General features: G+C 31.4%; 1 protein-coding gene across 2 annotated transcripts in view; it reads right to left on the reverse strand.

Moving 5' to 3' along the window:
- LOC132706128 (uncharacterized) overlaps positions 1-25,854 on the reverse strand; it is a 51,298-nt gene that overhangs the window by 18,911 nt on the left and 6,533 nt on the right. For both annotated transcript variants that reach the window (XM_060677269.1, XM_060677268.1), the window contains exons 2-5: positions 21,381-21,620; positions 19,728-19,867; positions 1,402-1,597; positions 981-1,091 (exon numbers count right to left, since the gene is read on the reverse strand). In XM_060677269.1, coding sequence (XP_060533252.1) covers positions 981-1,091; positions 1,402-1,597; positions 19,728-19,867; positions 21,381-21,503 — 570 coding nt within the window. In that variant the 5' untranslated portion in view covers positions 21,504-21,620. The remainder of the gene's footprint in view (positions 1-980; positions 1,092-1,401; positions 1,598-19,727; positions 19,868-21,380; positions 21,621-25,854) is intronic.

The following is a 25,854-nucleotide window of genomic DNA, read 5'->3' on the forward strand; positions in this document are numbered from 1 at the left end:
GCTATCATCGCCTGTTCTAATTATTATTCTATATTATTTGCAATATTGATATACGATTGTTATGCTTTTTCTATATGTTTAACAGAATTTGCCCAACTTTGTGGAGGGATGTTAAAAACTTCGGTTTCTATAAGTTTGAGGACATTGGAGTTAACACGGGGAAAACGACGAATGGCAGATTTCAGTTGGTGCCAAACATGTTCAATGGGATTAAATATACAGTGGTAAAACTGTATGCTCTAGATTTTTTGCATAATTATCACAGACGTATTCCTTTTGTTGGTTCAAGCTTTGTAGAACCTTTATTAATTGCTTTTTGGTGTAATCTTCGTGAAAATAAATGTCGTTATTATACATGTAGTTTTGGATTGTTGCTTTTGTGTCACATGAGGAAGCGGTTTTAGTCAACTGCCTACTGTCTACTATTAGGAGGAATGTTTGGAACTAGTTTGTCTTTATAAAAACTTTCAAATAAATCAGCGGTGGTGTCTTCATGGTAATCCAAAGAAGAATCTGAAAGAAGTGTTTTCTACATTTGGGCGGGAGCATCTCTTGAGATACACTTGACTGGCACATATTTTGCATAATTCGCACAACTTAAACTAAGTAGTATTCCAGACCAAAGAATACAGGTAGGTATAAAATTATTTTCTATTGAGGACCACAATTTTACCTGAATTTAAATTCCGAAACTTTAGGTAATAATCTTGTTGCATTGTATGTTAATGACCACCCTTGGATAATGCCATTCAAAAGCAATTGGTCACATTCTCATGTCTATGAACAGACCATACCGTCGATAAGGCAATGGTCGAAGATTTACAAGAGTTTAGAGATGAAGTTGAAATATTATTATTATTTTTATTATTATATTATAATTATCGTACAAATGTGCTTATTCAAATAAAAAAAAAAACACTGTTTGGTAAGACAAGTCGAGAGACTAGCGAACATCCAACAGTAACTTCAGAAATAGATACCTTATCTTTGGCGCTTAGTCTTTCTGATGCGAGCGTTCCATACAAACTTCCGGCCGTATCGACCTGTTTGGCGTAACTCGAGTCTGCGTAGGCGTGGAAACAACATCTTACCTAAAAAAATGTCTCGTAGTTAGGTTTGCCGAAAACAAGTTTTAAAATTCCAGGTTCTAAAAGCGATTTGAAAAATTTTCAGGCAGTACGAGAAACTGACTTACTACGAGACTTTCCATTAAGTCTTTGTCTAAAGCAATTTCACACACGTAATGGAGAAATCACGTAAAATTGCTCCATACGTATTACATTTGCTTTTTCATATTTTGTAGTTAGAGTGAGAAGTTCGTTTACCAAAAATGAAAGCAATGATTTCCTTGATGTTTGGGTGAAACACTAAGAATAACGTAGCGAATGGAAACGCCCTTACCAATGCGTTAGCAGCCACTTCCCTCTTACAAATGAATGCGTGACATTCCAGGACTTTGATACCAGTGGTCCTCCTCAAAATAGCGGCGAACAATGGAGGATGGGTGGGGTTGGGCGTTCTCGCGAATGGCGAATCGAGAGGCAAGAATCGGGGCGATGGCGCGTTGAGGGTGCTTTTTTCCGGGACTAGAACATATCTGAAAAAATCGATTTCATTCAGTGGGAAATTTTCGAGCTTCACCTATAGTCGAAGTTGAAAAAATCTCTGCTTTAAGTATTTCTTGTTTTTTTTTTAATTGCAACGGTACAATTCGTGATTAAATAAGAAATTAAATAGGCTATTTATAACACCAAAGTTGACGATGATTTTTTTTTTCAAAGAAACTTCCACATTTTACTGTAATACTTTTTATAAAACTTCTGGATTCCTCCTGCGACGGTTTTTGTTGACTCGAATCGGCTAACGTTTCGCCAATCATCCTGAAGGGGGCGCAGCTAAGTGAGGGGCATAAACATCGTTTCGAATAACTGATTGTTGATTGTTTCGTGATTGTGTTCGGCAACTGCTAATGAAATTATTTGTCTTAGTCTTAAGGCTCTTTCATGTTCTTTGAGCTTAGTTGATATTTTTCGTCCGGTCTCTCCAATATATTCTTTGCCACATATGCATGGTATGCTGTAAACTTCTGGCTTCTCAGATGGAAATTTGTCTTTGACGGATCGAAGATGTTGAGAAATTTTTCGACAAGTGGTAAATCTAGGATTGCTTTCGACCTCAGGACCGACGCAGGAGGAATCCAGAGGTTTTATTAAAAGTATCTAAAATAAACTGCTCCCATGACCATAGCCAGTAATTAAACCATAAGCAATAATTTACGGATTCCAGGCATTATTTAGTGTACCACATTTTTTTTAAAAATACATCAGTGGCGTGCGAACCGAATTTCATCTGTGTATTTCGGTACGTCACTGATTTCTCTTAAAATAAAATCAATGCTCATTTTACATCTTAGTTTTTTCAATCCTATTTTCGCTTAATAAAATAAAAACATCTTCTCCGCATGGTCAGAACAATATCGTTAAAACTAATCAAGTCATTGTTTATGTGTTTCATTAAAATGCTTTAAATAGTCAAAATACGAATACGCAGAAGAAATTGAAAATAATCTGAATATCTCGCAAGTCTTGGTTTGGAAAATTTTCCACGATTTTTTATTGCACCCATATCACATTCTAAGAGTTCAAACGTGACTTCTCTTGTGTCAATGATTTTTGTACTCTTGTTACTTTCGAAAATCGATGAAATCGACTTTTTTGAAAGTATCTACTCTCGTATAAAAATTTTATATCTCGGTAACGGTAAGTCATATGCGATCGTTGTTGGTACAGAAACGATCATCGTCAAAAAAATATATATATATTTTTGTCTATTTGTCCGTTCTCCGTTCTTTGTTATCGCCTTTTGCTTTTTCTTGAATAACTTTCGAACCATTGGAGCTACAAAATTAAAATTTGTCTCCTTTTTAACTCTCCACGAGGCACATAAGCTTATGGGAAATGGCCCTGATCCGACAGTGGCATCCATCTTTATTCGCGACTTTCGTCTTTTTTTTTTGGTCATTGCTATGAAACACGATAAGTGTCCGAAATTTAAAGCAGTCGACTTCATATTTGGCATATGTATGCAGCTTTGTCCCGTGACAGTACTTATTGAAAATGGGGGGGGGGGGGGCTAGGGGGTCGGGAAGTATTCTAAAAAAATAAAAAATCGCGCGTGCAAGGGCCTACAAAAAACATAATTTTTCAAAAACTGTTTACGAGACCAAAAAAAATCTTTAACCAGAAGAAGCATAAAATACGGCTCTATAAACTTCTATTATTGACAATTGTTGAAAAATATTCAAGGAAACTGGAAAATGGGTCCCCCTATTATTGAAAATTGGTTATAACTGAAAGACTATGCTCGAGATCTCACTTTCTTTTATATTGCGATATAATCCGCCTAGACAGCAAAAACTTTTGTATTTAAGGTTTTCATCTATTATACAGGGTGTTTTCGATATTCCTTGCTAACTGAGAAATGTGTTAACAGTCCTAAATTTGCAGATATCAACTTCAAATTTAGCAGAGAAGTAAAAGTCCGCCTCCACATTTAAACGGTAGAAATTGTGCGCAATCAAATTTTACCAAGTATTTTTTAAAAATGTTTGAAATCTTTTTTTGGTCATTTTAGCCTCCAGAAAAATGTGTTCTTTAACCGGCAGACGCAGAAGATTCAGTGCAATAAAATTTATTTTGGGCATTTTTTCGATTATATACAGGGTTTTCAAATTATGGGAAAAAATCTAAAAGACCTAGAAAATTGTTCAGAATAAATTATTAGCCGCAAATCAAAAGTCGTAAGTCGTATAGCTAATTGGTTAAAACAGTGTCATAGGCCGCATCAAGACCTAGAATTTTTGTATTTGCGGTTTTCGTCTATCACATACGCTGCTCGGGATATTCATATCCATATTGAAATCGCTATTTCGGGGGCTGTCAAGACGCGATGATTATTAGGGCGCACTGCATGGTTTCAGAAAAAAAAATTTCTCGGAAAAAAACCATTAACTATTTTCAAAAAATTCTTGGGCCAGGAAACGTGGAAGATCCAGGGCTATAATCTCTACTTCGTACATTGTTTTAATCATATACAGGGTGTGCCGTTTATGGGCAAAAAATATAAAAGTTCCTAAAAATTTCCGTTTTTGTGGGTAAATTATTGGCGATAAATGAAAAACCGCTAAAGATGGGATAATTTTATTTGAACAGTATCGTAAACTATGTCGAGAGGTGGTTTCAGGTTTTATTAATTATACAGGGCGCGAGATATTTGAAAAAATATCCTTTCCTTTTATAATAAAAAGCTGTTTCGCATTAGGCGCTACAAACTTGCCCAGCCCAGAGACGATTTTTCGAAAGCATTCTTGTTTAACCAGCACATACTATTTACAGATGAAGATGACTTTTCCAGAAATGTAATCAGAATTTTCCACAATAACCATAGTTGTGCCCACCATACTCTTATAGAATTTAAACATCAGGAATAGTTTTCGGTATATATTTGGGTTGGAATTGTTGTAAATGGGATAAAATGTACTCGTATAATGATCAATAGGTTATTATATATGGAAGGGTATAATATTGGTTTGGAAAAAGTCGAATTACTTTTTTTTGGCTAATCCGGTTTCGACGAAATTGGTTTAGTTTTAAAAAGTATTTATAGGAGCTTCGACTGGCCCGTCAATATCAAGATATTCATTCTTTTACTGCTATTTTTGTGAAAAAGAGCCTAAAAAAACACAGCAAGTAGTGGAAACGGCGTGGCAATATATTTTTTTCCTTTGAAATAAATGAAAAATAATTTAAAATTACTTTTTTATGTAGGTATAATAGGAGCATTATTAGAGATAACCAAGGGATGACATATTATGACGGGATGATAATTTATAGCAAAAGTTTGATACTACTTTTATTTTATTTTATATGTAAAACATAATTTGTTTTAGAAATAATTAGGTTAGAAAAAATTGATGTCTGTACTGGGCTGCATAATAATTGAAAACCGCTCTAGTTTATGATTTCTAACTGAACTGTATAAACTTATTTTAATTCAAGCAAAACCTGTCATTAAACAAAATCTAACAATAAAGAAAACCTAACACTAAACAAAACCCAACTACACACATAACAAAATCATAAATACCCTTTATAACTAAACTAAGCAAAACCCGTTATTTCTATTTTACAGTAGAGGTTACGCCCCCTAGCGGCCATTTTATGAACCTGAAAATAATTTCCAGTTTTCGGAGTTGATTTGCAGGAGGCCAACCCTAGTCGCCTAGAAATCGTGGTGGAAGCCGGGCCTTAGGGTTGCCAATTAGAAAGCAAGCTGTGGCCCTGTGACCCGAAAATAGGTTAACATTTCGCCCGTAGTTAAACAACAGATGTGCTAAAAGAGTACAATAGCTACGATACCAAAAGAAACCCTCAAAACTAATGGAGTTCAAGTGCCGGATGCCACAAAATGACGATATTAAATAAACTTGAAACATCGCGATCGGGTATAATTTGTACTTTGTGGCCATCGAAGCGCTAGTTACCGAGAGGAAATATGTAATTGACGTGCGATTTGAGGAACAGAATAACACCGCTTGCTTCCCATGATATTCAATAGACCTGAAAAGGTCTGTTATGTTACGAAGGTCACCTGCAATCTCAGTATAATACGACCAAAAATATAAATGCACTATTGCTTAGACGTTTTAAGTATTTTAATGTACCTTTACCGCAGACCTTTGCAGGATGGTGGTAAAACCCATCGCTACAGATGTTTATTCTGCGTGATAATTTGCAGAAACCAGAAATTTTTATTTGAAACGTAAATGGACCGTTTTAAATTTGATTAATGATTGATGCTGCCTGGTATTTTCGAACAAGTAGCCTTCAGTAAGTACGTATTTATGTACCTGATTATCGAGCTTTGACCCAGCGAGGCTGTTTTCACTGGATGGTGTGATAACAATAACAAGGGTGTACTAGATGTGCCGACTTCACACGGAAAACGCATAATAATTTTTCATGCTGGGTCCAAAAATGATTGGATGGAAGATGCCTTATATTTGTCTGCCAAAAACGTCAAAGATTCTATCTAACTAACCAAAACTATCGTCAAATACTGTTATTGTTTTAGATAATGCCCCGTATCATTGAGCCCAAATTGGAAATATCTCAAATACTTCTTCAAATAAAGGAGAAATTAAAGAATTTCTCAACAAATTTTTCAACTTTTAGAATTACTAAAATTAAAACATTTTATTAAAGATTACAAAATCAATTCGATAGCACAACAAAACAGACATAAAATATTGACATTATTAAACAAAATTTAGTAATATAATAATATATATATATATATATATATATATATATATATATATATATATATATATATATATATATATATATATATATATATATATATATATATATATGAGTGTTCGAAGTGTTTTCGGAGCGCGAGCATTGAAGATGCCAAGTGAGATTTTGGCGAAACGTCTGCAGGATTCCAGTCGGAGTTCAACGAGCGAACGGATGATATCCCGGAGTTTAGTGTCATCATATATATATATATATATATATATATATATATATATATATATATATATATATATATATATATATATATATATATATATATATATATATATATATATATATATATATATATATATATATATATATATATACATATACACTTCGGTGAATAGGTCCTCCCATGTATACAAAATTGTCGTTTTACAGTATGTTACTCCTCCATAAAAGTGACAACACTGTTTGACGTGGTATACTTAAATATGCATCTTTTGTATTTGTTATTTACATTTTTTCAAATTTTTATTGGTAGGTATATTGTTATTTAAAGTTTAGAGACGAAATAAAATGAACTAACATCTAAAATAAAAAATGAACTAACATCTAAAATAAACGAATCTTTATTTAGAATTTGTTTGTCTTTGTAACACAATAAAAAATAAAATACAGATATCCTTTTGGATTTTTTGGTGGCTAGGGTATGGTATATAATAAAAGTACCTATAATATGCCATATAATCCAAATACAACACATATACAATATACCGAGAGAATAGTTAAACTGAGGCCATATATTAAAAAAATTGCATAACTTAACATAAGTACTGTTGAAATGAAAAATTCCTCTAAATTAATGGGTTTATAGATTACTTTTTTGTATATTGATTCTGAATGAAAACCTTTATTTTTAACCAGTTTTTATTGTGCAGAATTTTAGGATTTCTAGAAATAAGATTTAGACATTCACCTTTTTTAGGAGGACATTTCATTTTAATGTGACCTTTAAAAAAATTCATAACTAAATTTTTCTGCTCTGTTGTCCATGGAACTAGCTTTCGAATTTTTGGTTTTTGAATACTGTCCGAATCCAGCTTACTTTTTTCAGAATTTTCAAGTAGATCCTGTGCATTTGACGTGTCTAGATGTGTCTCGTCATTTTGTTTTTCAGTAGCCTCCCAATTTTCGTTTCCATGCTCATTTTCTTTTGATTTTGGTTTATCAGACATATCCATTAAATTTTCTTCCAAATTTATCTCAATCTCATCTAGCGATTTGCCTTTAAAATGACCAGCTTCACCATTTTCCATAAGTATAAGTAATTTGGAAATTCTAGAAGTTTGATAAATATCGTCGGGTAGGCGATACGACTGTCGATGTATACCCAAAGTGTGACCCATAAATGAGGCCAATTGCTCCATGTCGTTTTCAGACATGTTAAATAATTGAGTTAAAGTTGCCAAATGTTTTCGAAGTCGGGTACAGGTTAGAGCATCCGGGTTTTTAGCTCCACAGAGTGAAGCGTGTTTTCTTAATGCTTTATAACCCACAATTGGCTCAGATGACTTAGGATTTGCGAATAAGTAAATATTGGACATTTTCAGAATCTTACTTCTACACCTTAAAACTATGTTTAAGTGCTCTTGTACATCTTTGCTAATTAATATTGGCACTCCCCTTCCCCTTTTACCTCTTATGACAATACGCTTAAAACTGCTCATTAGAATTTTTTCAGTTTCTGAAATAACTTCGCCAAATTCTTCATATGCCTGAGAATTCTCATGATGAATTATTGATTTGTAAGTGTTTACTAAAAGTCTCTGCAACTCTCCCGGACGTCGTCTATTCAGTAAAATTATTCTGCAGTAGATGGTTTCTATTAAAGTAGTATATGATTTTTCATCACTGGAGTTTTCTTGCAATTTGTAGAGTGCATCATCAGCTTTTTTTATCAAGTAATCTTTTAGTAGTTTAAGATCAGTGGCAAGGGGTACTAGAGTGACTTTATTCCATTTATTTATATTAAGATCACTAGAAGCTTGGTTGGAAACATCAAATTTCCAGTTACCATTTATTAACTGTATTAGAGTTTTAAGGTCAGCCTCTTGTGTTGCAGAATATGTAGATGCAAGGTAATCAGATTTTTTAAAGCTGTATACTAGTGCGATATCGCAACACTGTTTCAATGTAGTGCCCATATTTAATGCAAATGTTGGAGCTTGATATGTTTTGGAATCCTTGTCAAATCGAGATGCAGCTTTAGTTGCCGAGACTAAAATATCGTAGTTATCCGGTTTAAGGGCCTCAAAGAGGCCCTTAATAGTGGGTTTAATTTTTTTTATCTCCAATAATAATCTGGCTAATTCTCTCATTTTTCTTGAAGCCACTAGAATGAAATGGTTCTCTCTGTGAATTTTTAAATATCTAGATGCAAATGCACATATTAAGGGATCCTTCTTAGCAACTAGCGATATCTTATCGGCCCTCATTCTTGGGAAAACATTAATTTTTAGTTGAGAGTCCACTTTTAAATTCCGAATTAGAAAGTTTTGAGCTTCAGCCTGAGAATTTCTCATAGAGTATCCTTTATTTGGATTTTCGCTGCAATTTTTGCGGTGTCTCCATAAATTTTTAGACGAATAATATCCTAGGCAATGTACGCATGGTAAATAATTTGTATCTTCATTACCTTTTCTAACTGGTTTACTGATATCGCTACTACTCTGCAGGTAATTTCCTTTCTTTCTTAAAGCAAAGAGTAATTTTTTTCTGTCTTTACTTTGCTTAATTTTTTTCTGTCTTTACTTTGCTTATCCAGTGATAATATTTTTTGTACATCAATTTCAGATTTATGGTTTCTTTCGATATGTCTAGGAAAATTTAAGACCTCCGTCTCGCAATAGTAACAAAACGTACTTTTTTTAGATTTTTTTTTAGAAGTTGTTACAGTAGTTGGAGTCGTATTGCTAATATCCTTATCTAAATTCAAATCTTCGCAGATTAAGGGACTGTCGGGTGGCGTGCAGCAGATTAAAGGGGAACTAACGTTAGAAAATATTTCCTGAAAAAACATTCATTTGATTTTTCTTACAACTTATTATTACTAATGCTGCCTAAAAATTTGGTAAAAATTAGTTTAGGACCGAAAGAGGCTGAGCTGGTATTTTCATGAAATACATAAGATTTTCTAAAATGAAGATACTTGGGTTATAGGTTACCATGAATTGCGTGGGATGGTTTTATTTTATACTGCAAATATTTTTTTTACTTTATTGAAGATTTTATTTTTCCAATTAATTTGTTCAGACGTTCCTTTTTATACTTTTTATACTTTTATATTTAATGAGATAACATTTTTTGTGAAATAATAAACGCCTTCTTAACATTTTAAAATCTGAAATAGATGTAGGAACGACAAGTTTTACAACCAGATCAGCATAGTAAAAAAAAGGAATTCGGAATTTGTTTAAGAAGAGAGACAAGTTATTATCCAAGTATGATTGAATAATTATGAATATTATTTATTCGACAATTTATAGTACCACCATAAATCATTCGATTCTTGTGGCTTCAAAAACAAATTGACAAATTAGTCAGATTTTAGTTGGAGATAAGAAGAGCAAAAGTACATACAAATTCCCACCTCAGCGTTCATTACCGACCACTATCTCGAAACTATGTTGCGCTATCAAATTTTATGTTTCTAATCAAGCCTTAGTATAAATAAACCTTAATATTCCACGTCAATATTCTTCAATATTTAAATATTAAATAAAACTGATTGTTTGTAAAAGATGTAGGAAAACTTTCTTTAGTGCAGAATAATCTAACGTAACAGATTACTCCGGGGAAGCAGGGTATGCAGGCTAGTTTGGTGAATATTTATAATCACTCTGAGAATATTCACGCAGATGAAGGATTTGGTGAAATTATTTTAGTGAAATTATAGAAAATTTATTCGATATCCCAGCAAAAAGGAAAATTTCATCTACGAGAATTGATGTGGTCTATTAGAAAACAACAATAAAAGTCAAAAAATTCATACGTCAAATTAAAAATTGTTCCCAGTATTTTCTTATCCTCTCTGTCTAATGTGTATTTTAAAGGGAAACCTTTAGCCTATTTCTAGTAAACGCTCTCCAACGTGGCTTATTTATTGTAGAGAAATGAATCAAGGCGCCTATTACATTAAAAAATGTTTCCATTTTAACAAAAGCGGAGAAACATAAGTCTGAACAGATTAATTATATAAGGTTGAACATATCATAAATCTTCCTCCGAAGATGGTAACTTAGTTTTTAAGTAAAATTTGTAGAGATGCGCATATAACTTCAAGAAATAAAATATGTTTTTTTTTTTATTTTAGTAATATATATCATTTCGTGCCTTTTGTTTTTCAAGTAGCATAAGTTACTAACCGACTCATTATCACTAGGAAGATATTCTGGATCTGCTTTGGAATTATTTGAAGGCAAACAATTAGAAGAGGATTCGTTTTCCTAAAAACATATTCCCTTTTGAATATATATAATAAATTTACGAATAGGACAACTTACGTCATTGATGTTTGCCTTAAATGAAAATGAAGCTCCAAAATCCTGCACTGGTTGCTGGTTTGATAATCTAATTTCTTCACACTATAGCAAAAGTAATCGCTTAGACGCAAATATAAATAAAAACATACTGTGTGTCGGAAGAGAAAGCAAAGCAATATCCATCCTTAAAATTTTATCTGAAAATTGGAAGCTATAGTGGAAGAACGTATTCAACGTTCACTTGCGTTTCACTATGAGATGTGGTTTTAAACAATCGGTGAGAATGTTTAAGAATATTTAAATAGTTGCTAAAACTTCTTAATTGTTTCTAAATCTAACAATATTTTCAAAAACTTTTAAATACGAATTTATAAAAATATCTGCAATTTCCTATCTCTTCAAAACGTACACTTACACTTTCAAAATCATTTGTGTTTAGATCTTTTGAAACGGCATTCGGTGTAAGAGGTGATGGTTCGTCCAGGGGTTTGTTACAAAACCACCTATTTTTTTTCTTTATTGAGTTTGCACCACAAACTGCATACTATAAAAAGTTATATTTAGATATGGATATTTAACAATAATGTAATACTTGCGTATTCTTCAGGAAATAACCTTCGCGCCATGCTGAAATAAGTATCCCATTAATATTTTTTACTTAATAAAAATCATTCAACAAAAAATAGCAAATTTGCAATGCCTAAATGGAGATCACAATCTCAAATTTTAATTACTTACCTAACAATTTTCCAACTACGAAACATGCACAGAACCGTAAAAACACGTGAAAATTAAAGGACGCACACAGCTTCAAACAGAAGTAACCGCCTTCGATGCTCTAATAAACGGTTCCAAATTCTGAGACATTTGGCAACGCGGGTGGTGAACTTATCCACCGTAATCTGTAATATTTAAATATACTCGGAAGACCAATATTGCGTAATATGTAATCCATTTATACATGAGGAGGATTCTTGACCGCTGGGAAATATGTGAAAATTGAAAAAATAAATAGTCAATTATTTTGCAGAACACGTTTGTATAGTTCCCAATTATCCAGTATACGCGCAAAAAATTTAAATATACACTCTCCTTCTCGGAGAAGACCTATTGCTGCGCCACATGTGGACGAGCTATATCATTACGGATGTAAATATATATATATATATATATATATATATATATATATATATATATATATATATATATATATATATATATATATATATATATATATATATATATATATATATATATATATATATATATATATATATATATATATATATATATATATATATATATATATATATATATATATATATATATATATATATATATATATATATATATATATATATATATATATATATATATATATATATATATATATATATATATATATATATATATATATATATATATATATATATATATATATATATAATAAACAGTAGCCAAATTTAATCACAGGGTCGGTATTAAAAGCACTATATTTTTGGTGGAAGTATACACTTGCATTTCGATTACGAATCGTGGAAGTTCCATCGCTAAAAATTTTGTCAATCTACTGTGCTATTAGCCGTATCGTATCGTATAACAATAATAATAATAATCTGAGAGCTAAGAGTTTGTTAAATAAACTAATTAGCAATTGTCAAACGCAATCGTCAAATCTTATTCGAACAAACCAAAATTTTCGCAAGGAATTTAGACGAGATATATAAAATACTTATTTTAAAACGTGACAACGCCGGAAATGAGCTCGCCATCAATTGTAATGATCGCCGAAGATTTTTTTTACGGATATAAAAGTGGCTTCGGATTCTTTACCAACCAGTGATTGTATATCTCGTATAAACTTCTTACGCAATTTTAGAAATTTTCTTAAACGGCGAGGTCAGCTCTCTGCAAAATGACAATATTTCAACTTTTTGAGTTAATGCGATTTATCCGTTTTTTGATACAGCACTCTCATTTTGTATATTTTTCGTTGTTTGGAGTGATTTGTGTGGATAAGAGTAAGACAGTTTGAAATTTTTTATACAGAAAATAACCCTGGCATTGGAAATTTAGTACAAATCTGCGATACGTCTAATGGCATACTGTACCAATTAAATTATAAATAATTGCTATTACAAAATATACGCAGCTTTATCGACAGTTCGAGTTTAATATACTATTATAAGCTTACAATAAAAAAATACATCACAACAAATACTTTAATTTAATTCCAAGAACCTTTGATTACGGGAGCATTTTTTTTAGTTTTCGTTATTTTGCATTTGGGAAAATTAAGTTCAATTGCGAACCATTTTGGATAAGTTTATATTACGAAGAGTAATTACAGACAAAATCTGGAGAATCGTATAATTTGTTCTTAAGTTTTTGACAGGTCAACTTTGTGATGAAAAGAATCCGGTGCCATAAATGTATAGCCGGGTTCGAAATATTTTATAGCAATCCCATTAGCATATGTTACCACTCCACTCGGATAATCATGGATGTCACACTTCCTCCTCAACTTTGCAATTAAAACCAAATCAAAACCGATTTCTATTGAACATTGTTTTTATTCTGTAGAGGAATATAAACGGTGATAAGATGTGATATTGTCCGATTATTGACAGTGTCCACTATTTGATTGTGATCGATATCTTCCAAATTATTGCTTTGCTAATTTTGTGTTTTTTATGTTATGTAATATGTTTTTATACCTATATCTATACATAGATCTACTCATCTATCTATTTGTTTATCTATCTACCAATATCTACACTAACATTTGTATCTATATCTATATCTATATCTATATCTATATCGACATCTATATGTATATCTTTTCATATTTTTAACTCCCTAAGTTTATACTTTTCCAATTTTTTTTTAATGTTAATAGGCTTCTCGTCTTCACGGATCTTGAAACAAGATGCAGAAGAAAAGTTTTCTGTCTTTATCAATTGATTTTTTCAAAATGCAAAAATCAAAAATTTCTATTCTGATATCATTGATCCACATTTTCTGAAATCAATCTTTTCCACAACTATCTATCGTTGACACAGTGTACCGAATAGGAATATTATTTTTTTAAAACTCGTCTAATTTTATTATCATTTCTTAGGCACTGTGAAGGGTCTTTTTTCAAAATGGTGTTTCCTCAGGTAATTTTTTTTGGAAATTAAAAGTTAGATTGAGGTTTTTAAATAATATAAAAAGCCTGATAGAGCAATGTTACTAGAAAATCAACTGACACTATAAGAGATTAAAGTTGTTTTATTAATCGAGCATAATATTAATAGAATTTTTGATAAATTGAACTGAGGTGGCTTTTACTTGGTGAAAATCCATTTATCAAAATAAATAAGAACTAAAAGTTCAGATTTTCACGAAATTATATATCATGTAAAAATATATAATTTCGTGAAAATCTGAACTATTAGTTCTTATTTATTTTGAGAATTTTTGATGATTGAACAGGGCCGTGTTGCAATTGACTTGGCAGACGGTGTTGCAAAGTCGCAATTGTTGCATTCGGTTAGTCTCTGCGGTCTGTTATTCGGTCGGGTTTTGTAACTCTACAAAGAGCAGGCCCGACGTCAGTCATGCGTTCATTTCGTAAGTGGAAAGAGAACCAGACGAAAGTTCAACAAAACAGAACGCTCATTTTGTCCCGTTATGGTAGAAAAACTCGCCTTATTAGCCAGTTTATCGTCAGGTAACGTTACCACCGTGACATCCCTTTATATAAACATTATAATCAAATCGTGAAATTTGGAATTATAAAGTTACGAAATGAATTTGGAAATCTAATGCATAGATTTCAGACTTAAAGAATTTTTCGTATTACTGTCAACCTTTTACGATGTTTTGCCCTATTACCTTTCATCGTTGAAAAGCACTTTTCGCTTTCAAATAACAGTGCACGGTGAGTAAGTAGTTGTTAAATATCAAAATTTGTACAAATAATAGCGATATCCAATGGCAAGTTTTTTAAATATCTCGCGCACCCTGTATGATAGACGAAACCTAAAACTATATCTCCACACAGTTTACGTTTACGACACTGTTTAAAACAAACTATCTTATCTTTTTTCGTTTTTCATTTACACAAAATAATTTACCCAAAGAAATGGAATTTTTCTGCATTTCTTAGATATTTTTGTCCATAAACGAAACATCTTGCATATAATTTTTAAAAAGTTCGAACTAAAGGTTATATCCCTGAATCTTCCACGTTTCCTGGGCGATCAATTTTGCCATTGGAGTAAATGGGTTTCGAGAAAATAATTCTTTTTTGAACTCCGTAATACAGCGTATGTGACGAAAACCATAAATACGAAAATTGTAGCCCTCGATGTGGCCTATAATACTATTTACACCAATCAGCCATATTTTTTTTACGAATATGGATTTATTCCCGAAGAGAGCGATTTTCACGGTCTTTCAAATTTGTGACTCGCGGATGTTCCACATCGGGTTAATAGTTTTCCGGAAGCCAAAATAATACAAAACAATTTTTCAAAAATTTTAAAAAATATTTGTGGGTACGTACTTTTGTTTCCCTTTTAAATTTGATGTTGTAGGCTGCGAATTTGGGACATCTACTATATATTTTAATATAGAACAACCCGTACAATACGTAAAATCCCTAAATACAAAAGTTTTCTAGTTCTGATCAACAACCATTAATAGGGAACCCCAATTTTCAATTTTTGGCAAATACCGGCCACACATGAAATATAAAAAGTTATAGAATTTGATGTTTTGGATCTTTTTGGTCGCGTAAGCCGTATTCGAAAATTTACTTGCCAAATTTGAAAATGATAAATTCAAATTTTGGACGCTTATCGTGTTTCATAGCAATGTCCAAAGGAACAGAGAACGGACAGACAACAAATATGTTTTTTTCGACTCTGATAGTTTCTGTACCAATGGGACCTGTATACACAAAAAATTAGAAGTTAAGGAAGCTAAATAACACTGTCCAAGTTTTTCATTTAACTTTCACTAGTAAATTCTGAATTCTGATGGCGTAGGAAATCTCATTTCGAACGCATACGAGTATATGGAACAATTAATTAAATTTATCTTTAGTAAGTGGTAAATAAGTTCGCTAATAAAAATGAATAATGTCTTTCGCCCCTTCTAAACGGCGAATATTTGATTTATCAAGGGTGGCCGCTATCGCGTTTGACTAAATGAATCAATAAATGAAGAATCAAAATTCCCGTTTCGTGTGGTTAATAAACTAAGAACATTTCCGTGGAATATTAAACCCACACTTCGTTTAACATGAAAATTAAGTGGGTAGCGGTTTTTTTTATTTTATTTCCCGAATTCATCTAACGCTAGTTTCACAAAACGTCATAAATTTCTGATTTAACGTGGCCAGTTTTGCGTTTTTATTACACGAATTCTCAGCGGCTAAGGTCGCACCGTCGTAGTAGCTGGAACAGCTTTAATCGAGAATGTTGACTTTTAACCTTGAAAATACCGCTAGTGTACGCGACAGAGCCGTCACACTGTCGGAAAAGTGAGCAACATATGAACGATTCGAGAGATCGTTCAAACTTTGAACGGTTTTTAAATAAATTCAACCACATTTTCATTGTGCAATCTTACCATCCCTATGTATATATTTTTTTAAATAATTTAATTAATTTCAGAAGCTATGTCCATTCATGGTGGAGTAAAAAAGCCTGTAAAAGCCGCTTAGTTCTTGAAAAAAAAATGTTTTGGTACCACATGCTGAATATATTATGAAAAGCCGATGATTAGGAGAATCAAGAAAGTATAGACGTAAGTTTAGTGAACTAACGTTTTTATTTCCTAATTTTTGAACAGGCAAAATATATATTGTTTCCAGCAGTCTTCGTCCATGTTGCTACAAAATTTGCAATTACATATTTCGTAGCACTTCAAGCATTGCGCTACACATTTGCATTTATTGCTGTCGCAGCTAGCATCAGAACATTGCAAAACCAAATTGTTTCTGATTTGTCGAAAATATTGGTGTCCAGGTATTGATCTAATTGATTCATCCATAAGGCACTGCAATACCGTTGATCAATGCATCGATAATAATTTTAAAAAAGTATCATAGGACTGAATTGGTATATACTTACGTTTCATTATAAATCGTCTACCTATTTAAGTGTTGAAATGCATTATCAGTTGGTGGCAGTTCTATCGGTAAATTAGACAGATAATTAAAAACTCAATATTCTTGACTAGTATGTCAAAGGCTATCTTCTTGCCAATTTCGAGAAATGCACTTGTTTTTTGGGACTATTTTTCTATTTCCAACCGCTATTTAATATTAGAGTTTTTTATAGGAGCCGTTTGTAAGTAAGTAGATAGACTTTTTTCGATTACTTATGTGGCTACTTTTAGTTGTTTGGGAACATCCTCCAAATCGAATGGATTGCACCAATTATTTACATTTCCTTCATCATCCATTGAAATAATGCTCATGGGTTTTGGGAAAAATATCTATATTAACAGCGGGCTTTCACTTACGATCCAAAAAATTCTATTTCAAACACCATTATAGATAAAAGACTGCGTTTTTTTTTTTGAATGTATATATATATATATATATATATATATATATATATATATATATATATATATATATATATATATATATATATATATATGCCATTCATTATGCTCCCATGTCCAATACCTGAGCATGATGATAATAATAAAAAAAAGCTCTACCAACATATTACGTAAAAACAGTTAATAATAAACCGTCTTCTTTTATTTGAATGAATCGGAATGATCGTTTACAATCGAGTTGCGGTTTTTTCTACTGTGACCGGCGGTAAATCAGTGTTTACATTGTTCGGTAAACATTTCACCTGAACCAGAACATCACCGTTTTATGGCAAACAATAGATTTTTGTATTGACGACGGTCTGCAGTGGCGACATTTTTTCCTGCAATTTGTCGTATGCGAACGCTGCTAAATGCAGCGTGTAAACAACTTGCCGCTTTCTTGTTTTCGCTAATTGATTTCGTCAGTTCTTAGAGAACGATACACATAACTTAATTGTGTATTTTCCTGTTTGCAGGATTCACTCAAAAGTGTGTGACGGGTGTACAGGGTGAGTCGACGAAAGCTAAACTTAATTTAAAACAAAGTAAACAAGATGGCTCAAGTGAAACATATTTTTTTACATGGACTACCCTATTTTAAAATTTTGTTTTGAATTCCTTTTAATATTCCTCTAGTCTTTTTTTATTAATAGTACATATGTACCGAAACCTGCCAAATAACTTAAATGGCACGTACATACATATCATTGTTTTTCCTGAAAGCTCTTGCAAAAACCTACAACTTTTATGACGTATATCACATCTTTAATATTTTGCGATTCATTTTAACCCTCCCAATATTTACGCTTCTTTCTGTCTAAGACTATTGCTGTGACGTGAGTTAGCAATGATAGAATGATATTGCCAATTTTTTTTCCAACATATGATTTACATACTGGTTAAGGCGGAAAAAATATACTTTAAAATATAATAGAATTTACTAACCATTCAGATAAGTTATACAACAGCAAACGGTACGTCCAAAATAACAAAGCATTGATATGGAGAAGTAACTAAGAACTATCGTTTACAAATCTAATATTGACAATACGGAAAATACGAAAGTTCGTTATAGCATATTAGGGCTAAGCATTCAACAGCTTCAAGTATTCATTAGTGTTATAAACGATATTCTGAATAAAAAAGTCTGTTAAGGTCTTTTCGGTAACGTTCCCAAAATAGAGCTAATAACAATAGGCCTCAAGAGACATCGATTCACGATTAGACAAGATACCCTGTCGAGTCGAACCTTATAAAATTAAAATTAAAAAGGCTCAAAATGGCCTTGCGAACACTATATTAGCTAATAGTTATATAGTTCAAAGTATCCAATCTTAACAAATATGCACAAATTGAATAGAAGAGATATCGATACACGATTAGACAAGAAACCCGGATGTCAACTTGGAGCTTTGTCAACCAATTTCATGCTTTAGAGAATTAGGTGAGTGGAGTTCTCAATTTATAATAAAAAAGGCTCAAAATACTATAACTATATTAGCTAATAGTTATATGATTTAAATTACTATTAAGAAGATTCTTTACATTTTAACAATGTTACGTTACCTCTTTGAAAAATGTGCTGATTTGAATAGAGGAGGTATCGATAAACGGTTACATAAGAAACCCTATCGCTTAGTTGCGACTACAAGCAGTATTAATTTCTTGCCGATATTTTGGTCGGTATTTTCAATGGTCTATGATGTCCGATTTTTTATAGTACTATGTACAGTACCAAACCATGACAAAAATTTTAAGGTTACGACACCATCACCAATGTTATCCCCAATTTGAATTGCAAAGATATCGATGGATGAATAGACAAGAAACCCGTCTGACAACTCGAGCCTTGTACAACCATTTCATGCTATAGAACCATGAAAAAAATGTCGAAAAGGATCCATTCAATATTGTTATTCAACTAAAAAGGTCTCTAATAATGTTACGTTTCCTTTTTGAAAGATTTGCTCGATTCGAATAGAAGAGATATCGATACACGATTACGCAAGAAACTCTTCTTGTTTTGGATAAAATATATCTATAAAAACAACTTTAGTGTATTCCATAATTCAGTAGGTATTTTGAATATTTTGTGATGTCCGTTTCTTTTATCAACACGACAGTGAAACAGGGTTTCTATTTAAATATGAAATTGTTAAATTTCAAAAAATAGCCTGTTACTGGGCAAGAATCTTCATGTTAGCAACAACTCTGGCATCTTTGCATTTCGCGTTTGGTATTTGGGATTTTTAGAAATAAATTAAAATTATTTATTTACCTGACTGCCGCACAGTAGTGGAGACTTTCGATCGGGAAAAACCGCGTCACCTTTTTGTGATTTTCGTCTACATTCTCCAATAGAATGCCGTTGGACCACACGCTCAACCAACTGTCAATGCCTTTAGCGCCCATCGCTCCCTAAAACAGAAAATTAATGTAAAAAAATTAAATCTTCCATCCACCTGTAACTTTATTTGAAAATTACAATCTTCATTAAATTATGCGGCAACTATAGTTTCACTCATAAACTAATAAAAATTTGTGTCTATATTTGAATATATAGTCCCCAATTTATTAACTACATTAAGAGTTCTAAGTAGCGGTTCCCTTTTTTAAATCCTTTATCTTCATTACATTTTCTGGAGATTTTTTTTCTTTCGATTTTACATGTATTTTAAATAGTTTTATCCATAAATTAATAGAAATTTGTATCTATATTGGAGTATATAGTATACATTTAAATAAATAGTGCGTAATTTATTAACTACATCAAGAGTTCTATATAGCGGTTCGTTTTTTAAAATACTTTATCTTCATTACTTTTTCTGGTGCGTGTTTTCCATTTTTCTTACTTTTTGTTTTATCTTCCGATTTTACAGGTATTTTCCATGGTTTTTATAATATATAATATAAATATATATAATATAAATTAATAGAAATTTGTATCTATCCTTGAATACATAGTGCGCGAATTATTAACTACATTAAGAGTTCCATATAGTGGGTCCCTTTTTTAAATTCTTTATTTTCATTTCTTTTTCTGGTGGGTATTTTTTTTTTTCGATGTTACAGGCATTATCCTTAGTTTCAGTAATAAATTATTATGAATTTGTATCTACATTTAAATAAATAGTGCGCAATTTATTAACTACATCAAGAGTTCTATATAGCGGTTCGTTTTTTAAAAATACTTTATCTTAATTACTTTTTCTGGTGCCTGTTTTTCATGTTTTTTTCTTTTTGCGTTATCTTCCGATTTTACAGGTATTTTCCATGATTTGTATAATATATAATATAAATATATATAATATAAATTAATAGAAATTTGTATCTATATTTGAATATATAGTTCGCGAATTATTAACTACATTAAGAGTTCCACATAGTGGGTCCCTTTTTTAAATTCTCTATTTTCATTATTTTTTCTGGTGCGTATTTTTCTTTCGATGTTACAGGTATTTTCCTTAGTTTCAGTAATAAATTATGAATTTGTATCTACATTTAAATAAATAGCGCGCAATTTATTAACTACAATTAGAGTTCTATATAGCGGTTCGTTTTTTAAAATACTTTATCTTCATTACTTTTTCTGATGCGTGTTTTTCATGTTTTTTTCTTTTTGCGTTATCTTCCGATTCTACAGGTATTTTCCATAGTTTGTATAATAAATTAATATAGATTTGTATGTAGATGTGAATAAACAGTAATTTGTTGACTACATTAAGGGTTTTATATTCAGTTCAGTAGAGGAACTAGATTACGCCAGCTCTCTGATTGGTTTCCCATGTTGTAAAACGCCGTGAATAAGTGTGTTGTTACCTTTTTTTAAAATAAATTATTTAATTTTTGTTATTGTTTTTATTAAACCCTTCACCCTGCAACTGGGTGTTATTAATATTTCGTTCTGGGAAAGAATTCATAGAATGTTTACCTGATCCGGGTATAACTCTTGCAGAGGTTCCTGTATCCCTTGAAGGCCGTCTTTTGTCTGGTGCGGTACCGCCGAACCCAAGTAGAGTACGCGGCACCTGCATATCGGGGTGGATTCCGACATTTTCTGTTGCTATTCCCTCGAAACTCGAGCACACTTCAGACCTTTGCCTCCTTTACTTTTTATCACGTCATAGCCGGGCGTTGAACCGAATGTCACCCGATGCCCTGTTGTAAAGCGCTGCAAGAAATAAAAAAAAAACGCTATAGAATCTAACGAAAGCGAATAAGTTATTGCGTAAAAAGGCAGACGACAATTAAAAAATATACGCTACTCTCTCTGCTTATTTAGAATCGAAAGCTTTATTCCGTGTACATTGTTTTTGCGTTCGTACATGTTGTTTCGAGTAGCGTCGCACTTTTGCAACAAAACGTATCGATTATGATAAGTATTATATATTTTTTCAGTAAATAGAACTTTTTTTGAATTTTTATAATATTTTGAATTTGAATTTTACATACACAGATATCATAGTTAAAAAATACGAAACTTAGGGTGCAATGATTAGTTATTGCCGCATTTGGGACATAATATGCCCGATAAACTATATAGGTTGAATCAATTTTAGAGTTAAGGTATTATCTGATTAGATTCAGAAGTCATATAAAAATATACTTTTTTAAAAATTTATTAATGCATACCCAAAAAAACTAGTTTTTGAATAAACTGCTACAAAGTGTTCAAAATAAAGGTTGTTAAATTGAAAAATCTCGATCTTGCAGAGAACTACAATTTTTATTAAATAACTTTTCCAGTAGTTACCCAAATGTTAAATCATTATCAATACAATTACAATTAAATATTAACTATAAACATGAGCGATCTATCTACCTTCAAAAATAAGAGCTACTATTCCGTTTAAAAAATATATGTTTTATTCGTCAAACTTTTTTGAGCCATCCTGTATACTTTTGTGCAATAGTCGGCTGCTGTTTTTAAAATTGCTTTCAGTATCAACGCAAAATACGACTAATATAAACAAAAAATTTATTATCTATTCATTTAATTGTTCAATATCACATCGATGAAGTTTATGGCGTTTGCGGAGGGATGTAGAAGCTTAGCCCTCTAAAAGTGACATATTTTTTGTATCACATCTTTCGTTATACAATATCAGTATAGTTAACCACTGATTTATTCGATAGTATATGCTTTGTACAGCTATGTACACACATGTACACACACTTAGAAGAAAATTACATAGGTTAAAATGACAATTTTTCTATTTTCAGTGTATTTATCGTTTTTCCCAAAAATCCCATACATTTTCTATATTATAATTGCATCTTATTTGCACTCACTACCCTAATAAATTTCATAGTTAGATGTTTGCGATAAATATAAAGTTACTTGTCAAAAGGGCGTTCAGAATACAAATTTGTTATTCAATACATAACTTATATAATTGCAATTCCTTCTGTGGGCCCCAGGATATTATTTCCGGTAACATTATGATAATGCGGCAGCGCTTTGCTTCTAAATTTATTACCGGCCTCACATTTTATGTGAATATGTACAGAGGGTGTGAGTACGTACAGGGTGTCTGAAATAATGCTCCTAACTGAAAAACTACGATCGATAGAAAAAAAGTTATATGGTTTCATACAGATTTTGTAATTTTTAATTTTTATAAATTAAATAGTGTTTCAGAGAAAAATGTCAAATATAAAAGTTATAGATGAGGCAAAAAAAAAACAATTAAAAATATAGGAAATCAAAATAATATATTTTTAAATGGAACACCCTGTATATTACGCCATAATATACTCTCTTTTATACTCATTCACCCAATGTTCGGATTTATTTAGTTTTTAAAATTTAAACACTTAAAATTACACAAAAATTAATATTTTTCATTTTGAGTCCGCTGTATAAACGATTCGACAAGTACAGGTATTAAACACAGGGAATTTTTGACGAAAAAATGGCGGTAAGTCCAGAAATGCTCCGTATAGAATATAACAACCCTTCATTGGGTGAATGAGTATAAAATGAAGTATATACTAATGTCATAATATACAGAGCGTTCTATTTTAAAAAATAAAGTTTGTCTTTTCACATTTCGTTCCCGAATTGATATTCTAGTTAATGTCGATTATCGTCACCTTGGTAGTACGATTGTTATTGTTTATTATATGAACAATTATACGCCTCACACTGTTCGAAGAGTTTCTTTTTTAATCTACGAAAATATAAAATTATTCTAGGCTTGATAATGATAATCTTTTTATCAGTAAACAACTCACAAAACGAATATAACATAACCTTAAATACAATATTAATTCGTCTTATCATATTCAAAAATTTTGAATTTCTGTCAGAATACTGCGTCATATGCATTAAAAATTAATATGAAAATTGTCATCAACGTAGAGTTCCCGTAATTTTAGTTAAATGGAACTGCAATAATGCAGAATCCCTAGCCGATCCTGATGTTTGTTCATAAAAAAAGTGTTTGTTTTTTTCAATCGTAACGCTCTTGACAAACTCATTCGTCTTTTCACCCACAAATTATACAAAATCAAACCGAAAATCAGATGGTGTCGACGCACTTTAAGTCACGAATCCGATGATTTCAAGAATTATCCGCAGAAACAACGAAAAATCACCAAAGCACACAAAAATTAAGCCAACGTAACGGGAGCTTTTTTGCATTTTTTGATTATCTCGAAATCTCTCCTAATTCGATGACGCCACAGTTGGCACTTTTTTTTCATCCTTTCATAACAATACCAGTATTCTGCCGATTGTGAGCGAAAGACAATGGAATAATTAACGAACCGTTTTCGCATATTGCCGATTCATAGAGACAGATAGCTGTATAGCTGTATGCAATTGTATATATGTAGGTATCGTTCACAATATTCAACATAAGAATCGGTGAAGTATTATGAGGTCAGTACACGGGTGAAAAGTTATTAAATTGGACAAACCATATTCATTGCAGCTTGAGTCTTTTCATTTTCAATTTCAGAAGTTTTTTCTGCAATTACGTCTTTTTTAAAGTATCATTTGAAACTTTTATCAATTTAATTAACTTATTGATTGATTGATTAATCAATCTGATACTACAGCCGGTGAACAATGTTTTCGTTTCTAAAATGACAATAACCTGGTTAAGATATTTAGATTCCCTCATTCTGTTGCAATTTATATAGGGTATCTTAATGTTAGTAGGTCAAACTCAAAGTTTGGTATTTATCATTATCTGACACAGTTATTTCAGTTCTGAAATATCTATTGACAGCTGTCGAATTTTGAAAAACGTTTTTTTATATATATGGGCAAGAATTATAACTGATTTGCGATTGTCAATTTCATCTATGTAAGTCTGGTAACTGAGATTGAATGTGTATTGACTTATCTAACAATAGGTACACTTGCACTTGCACTTTTTCGAATAGATCTTCATGAACTACGTAATAGCGTGACCAAATAATAGAACATTTGTACCGTGTTAAATTTATTAAATTTGAATGAATTTCTGATTATAAATCCCAACATTCCAGTGTCACTCCAAAGCCTATATCATCATATTGTTTTATCACAGTGGATTTAAACAAATCGATAAATGTTTTTAAGCTATTTGAAAACAAGCGGATATTAAGATATATAATATATAATAATAATAATAACATTCAGGTTGAGTCAAGCTCTGAAGAAGCCAACAGGATGATTGGTGAAACGTCAGCAATTTCGACTCAGCAAAAACCGACGCAGGAGGAATCCAGAAGTTTTGTAAAAGGTAATAACGTTTATTTTCAAAAATTCAATTTCATAATAGTGCAACATAGAGCCCCAGAAAGGACAGATTAGTGTTCTATGGCACGGATATAAATTTGAACCTTTCAAGCCAATAATATCATTTAAAACCCTGTCGATAAGTCGTAAATATCCACTGTTTTGTTTTATAATTAAATTGGTTAAAATTCTGTTTTTCTTGAATGTTGTACAGTATGGGCATATAATATTAAATTATAATATTTACTATTATAATTAATTATTTAATAATTTAATAAATCATAAATATTTAATGTTATGATAATATTAAATTATAATTATTACTTAATAATTAAATAATTAATTATAGTATTAATTATTATAATTTATTATTTAAAATTAAATAAATATTTAATGTTATAATAATATTAAATTATAATTATTATTAATCATTTGGGATTTTATTAGAATCTGCAATGTTTTAGCAAAGACTGATGACGTTTATATTGGCCTATAATTAACTATTTCGTCTGTTTCCGCTTTTGCATAAAGATTTATAATTCCTTTTTTGAGACACTTGGAAAACATAATTTAACCATCGTCACCTCAACCAATAGTTATTATATTATCGCAGAGACTCAACTCTGGGACGCGATGAAAATAAAAATGCATTTTCCATTTTAAATTTATTGTC

The sequence above is a fragment of the Cylas formicarius genome, unplaced genomic scaffold (assembly GCF_029955315.1).
Source record: "Cylas formicarius isolate icCylForm1 unplaced genomic scaffold, icCylForm1.1 PGA_scaffold_8__14_contigs__length_24414737, whole genome shotgun sequence".
NCBI classification, from domain to species: Eukaryota; Metazoa; Arthropoda; class Insecta; order Coleoptera; family Brentidae; genus Cylas; species Cylas formicarius.